This window comes from Triticum dicoccoides, chromosome 5A, assembly GCF_002162155.2.
Source record: "Triticum dicoccoides isolate Atlit2015 ecotype Zavitan chromosome 5A, WEW_v2.0, whole genome shotgun sequence".
In the NCBI taxonomy this organism is placed as follows: Eukaryota; Viridiplantae; Streptophyta; class Magnoliopsida; order Poales; family Poaceae; genus Triticum; species Triticum dicoccoides.
The window spans coordinates 702,905,149-702,913,967 of NC_041388.1; the positions used below are offsets into that span (position 1 = coordinate 702,905,149).

An 8,819-nucleotide genomic window follows, 5' to 3' on the forward strand; every position below is an offset into this window, starting at 1 on the left:
TGAGCCCCTTTTCTTCCCCTCTAGCTCGACCGCAGTTGACATACTGTTGATGCGAGCTCGGATACAGCTTTTGTAGATGGATTTATTAATCCTTGCGAGGAATTTTTGCTCGAGGATTCGTCCTCGTCCGACGACTCGGACGTGGAATCGATGCTCGAGCGCGATCAGCAGCAGATGGTGGTGGCGGTCCTTGCCGTTAAGGAGGTCGAGGATCGAAACCACAAGAGACAGCGAGGTTAGACTATCGGTCGTCTTTGCATCCCCCACAACCGCCATTTCGGGAACATGATGTTGATGCAAGACTACTTCGCGGACAATCCTACCTATCCGTCGCACCTCTTCCGGAGAAGGTATCGAATGTGCCAATCACTCTTTGTAAAAAATGTGCAAGCTTGCGAGGCCAATTGTTGTTTTTTACTCAAAGGAAAAACGTCGCGGGCTTGTTGGGTTTTAGCGCCTACCAAAAAATCTCCGCAGCTATGCGGGTGATTGCATATGGTATTCCGCCTGACTATGCCGACGAGTATCTTAGCATTGTCGAAGATACTACAATTGAGTCCGTGCGTAGGTTTGCCAAAGTGATCATCCGCATCTTTGGTCATGTCTATCTTCATGCACCCAACGAGGAAGACACAAAAAAGTTAATGGCAGCAAATGAGAAGCGAGGTTTGCCCGGCATGCTAGGAAGCATTGATTGCATGCATTGGACTTGGAAAAACTGCCCGAAGGCATGGCACGGGCAGTATTGTGTCAAGTCTCGTAATGCAACAATTGTGCTAGAGGCCGTGGCATCCGAGGATTTATGGATTTGGCATTGTTTTTTGGTATGGCGGGTACTCTCAATGATATCAATGTGTTGCAATGGTCTCATTTATTTGCTAGATTTGCTAGTGGTGATGCTCCTGCTTGCACTTCATGGTGAATGGGCATGAGTACACAAAGGGGTACTATCTTGCAGATGGTATTTACCCCTCTTAGTGTACATTTGTGAAGAGCATCAAAAAGCCCGAAACAAGGAAGCATATTGAATTTGCAAAGGTACAAGAGGCTGCCCGAAAAGATATTGAAAGAGTCTTCGGGGTTTTGCAATCTAGATTTGCCATTGTTCGTGGTCTTGCTCGTTTTTGGGACAAGAAAACCCTGAGCAACATCCTGACATGTTGTGATTCTTCACAACATGATCATCAAAGATGAGAGGGACTTAAACTTGGAGTTCTTCTACGACAATGTCGGCAGTCGTGTAAAGCGAACTAGAGACCCTGACCGCATACAAGCATTCCTTCAGTCATACCGACAGATTGAAGATGCAAACACCCACCATCAGCTTCAAGAGGATCTCATTGAGCACCATTGGCAGAGGCATGGCCAAAGGCATTGAGCACCATTGGCAAAGGCACCGGCCAATTTTACATTCATTTCATTTTAATTCATGTCTGATCGGTATCATTGTTGTATTCGGAACAAGTGTTGTATTGAGTTGATTAGCTTTATTCAGTGATTTGAATAATTATTGTAATTTGGATTCATAATATTCACATTTTATGCTATTTGAATTCATATTACTTTCATATGTGAGATATGTGTTAAATTCAAAAATAACCATGCGTTTATAGCGGAATATTATGTTTTAAATTTCCGCTATGCAGGGTCTGTTCGGCCGCAGCCCGCACGAGCCCGCAAAACGTAAACGCACGATAAGGGTCAGCGATATAAGGGGTCTGCTAGACTCTTTATTTCTTCAATCTTGCCCCACACAGACCAAGCACGAACGAGGCAGAAACTAACCCGGTGGATCCCAAATGAAGAATACACCGTGTTACTACTCCCTCCGCTTCTTTTTACTACCCATATTAGGTTTTCCTAAATCAAACATTATAGAAGAAAACACCAACATTTGCAATTCCAAATCAGTATCATTAGTTTCATCATGCTGCATTTATTTGGCATTGTAGATGTTTAAAAAATTCAATATAAATTTGGTCAAACTTTATAAAGTTTGATTTAAGACAAACCAAACATGCGAAGTAAAAAGAAACAGAGAGAGTACTATCAAACAGCATGCAAAGCAGTTTCGCCTGTCGGCATAAGGGAGAAGAACAACAAATTGTCCATTAATATTAGACATCAATACAACAGTCCCAGGCTCCCAGCACAGCGCAGCACAGCCGCTGGAAACAACATTTTTTGTGAGTCAGGCAGGCATGGAAATCCATCCTAGTACAAGATTAATTAGCTGGGACTACAAGTCTTCCATCATACATTTCATAAACACATGGTGGCTGTGCAGCTCCCCTCCCTACCAGCTGCCATCATCATCATCATCCTTGCACATCCATCTCACAAAAACCTCTCTCCCCAGCCACCATATGCATACATTGTTGGTTCATATATCGGAGGAGTCACTAGACTCCCCATAAATATAGACAGACAATCGCCGCCGCGCCACATATACAACAGAGGGCGAAACAGGCCTCTAGGGCAGAGACGTTTCGCCGGTAGAGCGCTGAGGACGCGGCCACTTCTCTTCCCCTCCACCTACAACAGCAAGATGAGGAGGGGTGTTTCAGAAGCAGCCGTCTCCTCCTACGCTACCGTCTTCAGGACACACACCCAGCTTGTTCTTCATGCGGTTCCACTTCTTCCGCAGGTCGTCCGGGCAGCGTGTGGGGTGGATCGACTCCCTGCAGTAATCGTGTATGCGCACCCACGAGATCGACCTCTTCTCCTTCGCGGCCTCCCCCTTCGGGGCAAGCTTCGCCACTGCCTCCTGAAACCGGTGGAAAAATGGTGTGTGAGTACGCGCACAGTTTACATGCACATTACCTACTAACTAGGGAACTGAATGAAAAATGCTGACCCAGCTCAATTACGAGATGGTTCAGAGTTAGCAATGAAATTTCATGGTAGCCTCCCTGAGCCATCCATCATATCGATCAGTGTGTATTGCAATGAAATCACGAGCGGGATGCTTACCCTCAGAGCCGCCTCCTCTGCCTCGGTCCAGAAGACCATCTTGCGCCTCGCGGTTGTCGATGTAAAAGGCGTTTTACCTGTATAAGGCGTTTTTCTTGGCGCCAGCGGACTCCTCATAGCTGGTGTGTGTGGACTGTAGCTGCAACACAGATTTTGAGATTATGAAAACAGAGCATGTATCATCACATTAGATGGAAACAAGGGTATTTTCACAACAAACGGGGCGTCTGCATTTAAAAATTTGCTATTGTAAAAGAAATTTTAATGTGCTCTTCCCTTTTCCATGTGTGTGGATTATTTTGGTACGTGCACCGTCAGATGTGAAACTGCACAGCAGAGGGTACACTGCCATGCAGATTACTTTATGTGCCTACGCAAAACTGCTTAACAGTAACAACATGTCCATACCTATGCCACAGGCCACAGCGGCCAGCGTCATATGCAGATAGGTACAGAGTAGAGTACACTCTAATTTCACCGTCCTAAATATAAATTCATTCGAACTAACCATGAGTGTGAAAACTACTGCAAATCCAAAATTATCCATCAATGAAGAGACTGACTTTCCCTCGTACCAGTACATGGCATAGTTACCCCTCACTCTAGAGATTTCTATTCTTCTCAGGTTTATACCATCTCGAAGCTAAATGCATCATGCTATCATGATACTGAACTAACAACCTTAAATAATTCAGTTAAGCAGGAGAAACTGTGACTTGGTAGGTTCCAGCCTACAAACATCCATCGCACAGCATTATTTAATTGCAAGTATAAATCAGGGGGTTTTCTGTAATCTGAATCTAAATTAACCACAGGTCACAGGCATCCTTAATAAGTAATAACAATTCAAAGAGTGCAACTGGAAAAAGAAGTACTTAGCACTTACTAATGCTCGGGTGGGTATGGATAATATCTTTTCCTTGCTGGTGAATGCACGAACTGATCCTGGTACCTCAATGTTTTCCAAGTACTATTTGGTGCCACTGTCCCCATTTCTTGAAAGCTTACTTTGCGGCGGCTTATGTTTCGCGAAGATATAGCTCCTAGTCTATCAGAAAAATTGCAATTGGGAGAATTCATAAGACAATTCTCTTTGCCAACCCCAATGTTGCGATTTGCAACAGGACTGAATCTATCCCGAGCTGAATATGGCGCTTCACGAGACAAATTGCTATTGCTGTCTCCATGGGATTTTGCATTTTCAGAACTCGAAAAAATGGTTGTCTTTGTGGTGACTACCTTCTCAGGACCAGCATCACTTGTACCATTTTCTTTCAGATGACTAGGCTCTCCATCCTTGCGACATAGCTCAGCTGCTTCAGACTGACCTTGCTTTTTAGCTGTGTGAAAGCCATTCATCAGCTCACTGTGTTCCTTAGAAAATTGCTTCCAGCCGCTGCAGAAAACAGATAAATTTTTCCTAGCTTCAGAATATGTTTTCTTAGCCTTTTCCATTGCTTTAGCAGCTTTTCGGCAATAGCAAACAGGACAATCAAAATGGCCAGAGTCATCAAATGTCACCGATGAACCAAAACAGCTAGCATGGGCGGCTAAGAAGCAGCTGGAACATTTCAGCAGCTGCCCATCTTTACCGCATTTCACACATGAGTCCAGTTCCGTCAAGCTTTCTGAACTTTCCGAGGGAGTGCTGCCGCAACGAGACTCTAGCCCACCATAGATTGTATTCTTTATCTTTCTGTCATCAGGTGGCTCTTGATCTAGTTTGTCAGCACAACTGACTGCCAGCTGAACCTCTCCGCCATTCTGAACATCCAAACCTTGAGCTGCGCAATTACCTGCAAACTCATTTATTTAGTGATGATAGAACAACAATATAAGCATGTGATTTATCACAAAAGACAAGGTATTTACTTTACCTATCACAGACTTGATGGGTGTCTCAAAGCCAGTCATTGGTGACTTCTGGTTCTGCCATTTGCTAGTCTGTGCATCAACGAGCTCTGAATGTGCCTCCTTCAGCTCAAACTCCTCAAAATTCTTCATGCTGTTAGGAGATGGTTCTAACGGGCCTAAAATGGTATGTCACATTCTGTCAGCACGTTTAGTGAAGATATTTTTTCTTAAAGAAGATTTCATTCTTTCTTGCAAATATATGTATGTTTACTAATAAGATATTCAGCTAATTCGGAAAATTATATGTTAAGTTTGTTTGTAGAAGCTAGTTTTGAAAGCATGTAGTCCAAGTATCCCAAAGCTCAAGAACTCTGTATATCTGCTGTGAAAAATATAGTACTTTCTATACATTTCGTTCTAAATATTTACATAAAAGTAATGGTCAAAGTTGTACACAGAAGTTTGTGCCCATATTTATCCAAATATTTTTTTCGAGAGGTAATCACAACATATTTGACTAAAATAATGTAATATGAGGTATTAAAAGAGAAATACCATCTAAAAATGATGAAAGAAAAAGATGACAAAACCCAGGAAAATTGGAAATACAGAATACATGTACCACGATGTGTAGTTGCGAACTAGCTGATACACATTGAGATGGAATATTTGATCTCTTGTTTGGTTTTGAATTTGATGGCACATTTCTCAGCACATTTCTCATGTTAACTTTTCATCATAATCATTAACAGCTAGTTGCGAACTAGCTGATACACATTGCAAACTAGCTGTTAAATTTGATGGCACTGACAGATGTTAATATTTTATGATGAAAACTTTTCTATAAAATCGCTAACAAAACAATATAATTGGTAATTTAACAGCACATTTCTCATGTTAACTTTTCATCATAAATCATTAACCATTTCATGGATTCTTAGTTTCTGCACCAAAAACAGCAGAAAAAGTTTAAAAATAAGACGAATTGACGCTCTTATAATTATTGCAGTTATCTAAACTGTAGTTGTCTTTTGAAAATATGGTGGTACTAAAATCCTATGTGAAACTATTTTTTTGCAGGAAAGATGTGTGTGTGCCACTGTGCTAGTTTTACTTAGTGATGGAACAAAAATAATATAAGCAGTTGATCTACCGCAAAATATAACGAACTTACCATTCTGGGAACTAAAAGGTGTCTCAAAGCCCAGTGGTGACATTTGGTTCTGGTATCTGTCAACAGCAGCACGCCAAACCTCCTCCCAAGCATGTTTCTGACCCTCCACTGTGTGTTATCACAAACATTAAAGGGTAGAAAAGGTAAACACAGAGCACAGCAGCGAATCTACATCGACATGTATTTGCACATACCAGGTTGTCCAAAGGCCAGAACCATGGCAGCCTTTGATGGTGGTTTTCCCTGTCTAAAAAGAAAAGAAAATTACATTGCAGAAACTCAAATAACTGTTGAGACTTAGAAGTAATAACTCACTTAAGATCTGCAGTTATTAATATATGTGCATACAACTGCGCATGCTGTTCATCAGTGAATGCTTCATGCGCCAAAGCTTCACAGGTGTTCTTAAGCGAACTTCCAGGTGTCCTCACACCCTAACAATTATGATAAATCATGTTAATATATTCCAACTAACCAAAAGGATTGACATGTATAAAAAATTAATTTCTGAAAGAAAAAACTCTTCAGCAGGGAAGGAACCAGACCATGTAGGAGCGAAGTGATGCATGAGCAAACACACCTGCATGGAATGCACAGAGAGATGGAAAGAGGGGGAAGGGGATTACCTCGGTATCTGGAACAGCTTGAGACCCGGCATAAGGTTTCCATTCAGGAGTCTGAATCTCCTCTGATGAATCTGTCAGTGCTCGCTCTGCAAACAAAAGGCTCTCTGTATTATATCAGCTTGACTGATTTCGAGCAAGGTAAGCGGCCAAAGATTCAATTTCACAATCTAGCCAATGCAAGGCAGGAATCCAACCTCAGGTAAATCATCAGTAGCCCAAATTTTGGAAGGCTATAAAAAAATCCTATTTTACACCCAAAGTATATATGAATTTGAAAGAAAAAAGAGGGGCGGCAAAGGTGACTTGGGCACGTGAGCAAGCACAGCAAAATCACAAACTCGCTGCACAAGCTATCGATTGAGGGGCTCAAACAGAAATGAAAAAGCAGAAGCCAGGCGGCTGGCGTCTCCATACCTAGAGGAGGGTTGCACATGGGGCGTAGGGCGGACTTTGCTGGTGGTTTTCCCTGGCTACAAAGAAGATAAAATTAAATTGGAGAAACTCACATAACTTTTGAGATTTCCAAGTAGTAATAGCTCACCTAAGATCTGGATTGACCAGTATCTGTGCATCCAACTGTGCATGCAGTTCATAGGCGAATGCTTTATGCGTCAAAGCTTCACGGGTGCTCTTAACCCAACTTACAGGTGTCCTCACATGCTAACAATTATGATAAACATGTCAATATATTACAACTAACCACAACAATTATGACAGACCATGTCAGTATTAAAAATAAATTCTAAAAAATAAAAACAGTTCTTCAGTAGGGAGGGAGCCAGACCATGTGGGAGGGAAGTGAAACATGAGTAAACACAGCTGAATGCACATGATCTGTGCATGCATACAGAGATGGGAGGGGTTTACCACAGTTTCTGGAAGAGCTTGAGATCTGGCATAAGGTTTGCACTCAGGGGTCTGAACCTCCTCTGGTGAATTTGGCAGTGCTCCCTCTGCAAACAAAAGGTTCTCTGTATTACATCGACTGGACTGATTTCGAGCAAGGTAAGTGACCAAGATTCAATTTCGCAATCTAGCCAATGCAAGGCAGGAATCCAACCTCAAGAAAGTACTAATATCAGTAGCCCAAACTTTGGCAGCTATAAAAAACCCTATTTGCATCCAAAGAAAGAGGGGGCAAGGTTCGGACAGAAATTAAAAGGCAGAGGCCGAGTGACTGGCATCTCTGTACCTAGAGGAGGAGAGTCGCGTGCAGGGCGTATGGCGGCCTTTGCTAGTGGCTTTCCCTGGCTACAAAAGAAGATAAAATTAAATTGGAAAAACTCACATAACTGTTGAGACTTGCAAGTAATAATAACTCACCAAAGATCTGCATTGACTAGTATCTGTGCATCCAACTGCGCATGCCGTTCATCGGTGAATGCTTCTTGCGCCAAAGCTTCATGGGTGCTCTTAACCAAACTTGCAGGTGTCCTCACGCCCTAAAAAGTATAATAAACCATGTCAATATAACCAAAACAATTATGATAAACCTGCCAGTATGGAAAAATAAAAACAGCTCTTGGGTAGGGAGGGAAGACCCATGGGCAGAACAAAGACATACACAGCTGAACGCACATGATCTGTTCACGCATACAGAGAGAGATGAGAGAGGGGAGGGGTTTACCTCGGTTTCTGGACCAGCTTGAGATCCGGCAAGAGATTTCCACTCAGGCGCCTGAATTTCCCCCTCCGACGAGTTCGGCAGCGCCCCCTCTTCTTCTGCAAACAAAAGGCTCTCTGAATTATCTCCACCACTCGACTGATTTCATTGCAAGAAAGGCAGGTGGCCAAAATACAATTCCGCTGGCTAGCTAACCCAGGGAAGGAATCCGGCCTCCGGCAAGCAACACAGACAGCAGGCCAAGATTTGGCAGGTAAAAAAAACAAGAAAAGGCCAATCTTGCGCCCGGAACAGCACGGAGGGATTTGAAAAAGAAGAAAAGGGGGAAAGAGAGCGTCTTGCGCAGCGGGCGGCCGCGAGTCGGCCGAGGAGCTCGAGCCCCAGAGGAAACGGAAGAAGGGCGGCGCCGGCCGTACCTCGAGGAGGGGGAGGGGGGTCGCGGAACGGCGTAAACCCTAGCTCGCGCGGGGTGACGGGGACGCGGCGCGCGGGATCCGGCCGAGCGGGGCCGGCGCGCGGCATCGCGGCGGTGGCCGGCGTCGATTCTCCCGGGTCGACGGCGGCGGTG

The 8,819-nt window shown here is 43.6% G+C and overlaps 1 protein-coding gene across 2 annotated transcripts; it reads right to left on the reverse strand.

The window, feature by feature from the left end:
* Positions 1-2,088: 2,088 nt before the first annotated feature.
* On the reverse strand, positions 2,089-8,813 carry LOC119304302. Of its 2 annotated transcripts, none has more exons than XM_037581479.1 (15): positions 8,668-8,813; positions 8,255-8,349; positions 7,951-8,069; positions 7,820-7,878; positions 7,498-7,580; positions 7,169-7,287; positions 7,042-7,097; positions 6,628-6,713; positions 6,317-6,435; positions 6,196-6,248; positions 6,002-6,109; positions 4,851-5,003; positions 3,860-4,769; positions 2,974-3,112; positions 2,089-2,767 (listed from the first exon to the last, which is right to left on the reverse strand). In XM_037581479.1, exons 1-15 carry the CDS (start codon positions 8,771-8,773, stop codon positions 2,564-2,566), a joined length of 2,409 nt encoding a protein of 802 aa, XP_037437376.1. In that variant the 5' UTR covers positions 8,774-8,813; the 3' UTR covers positions 2,089-2,563. The 2 variants fall into 2 exon arrangements, with proteins under 2 accessions (XP_037437376.1, XP_037437375.1); XM_037581478.1 differs by having other exon boundaries at positions 7,495-7,580.
* Between the last annotated feature and the right edge of the window lie 6 nt (positions 8,814-8,819).

Bases quoted from the DNA above. Each gene is read 5' to 3' on its own strand.
- LOC119304302 (XM_037581478.1), bottom strand. From the start codon at position 8,773: ATGCCGCGCGCCGGCCCCGCTCGGCCGGATCCCGCGCGCCGCGTCCCC. The intron at 7,288-7,494 runs GTAAACCCCTCC...CATAATTGTTAG, and splicing joins AAGCTCTTCCAGAAACTGTG to CATGTGAGGACACCTGTAAG. The intron at 2,768-2,973 runs GTAAGCATCCCG...CACCGGTTTCAG, and splicing joins CAGAGGAGGCGGCTCTGAGG to GAGGCAGTGGCGAAGCTTGC.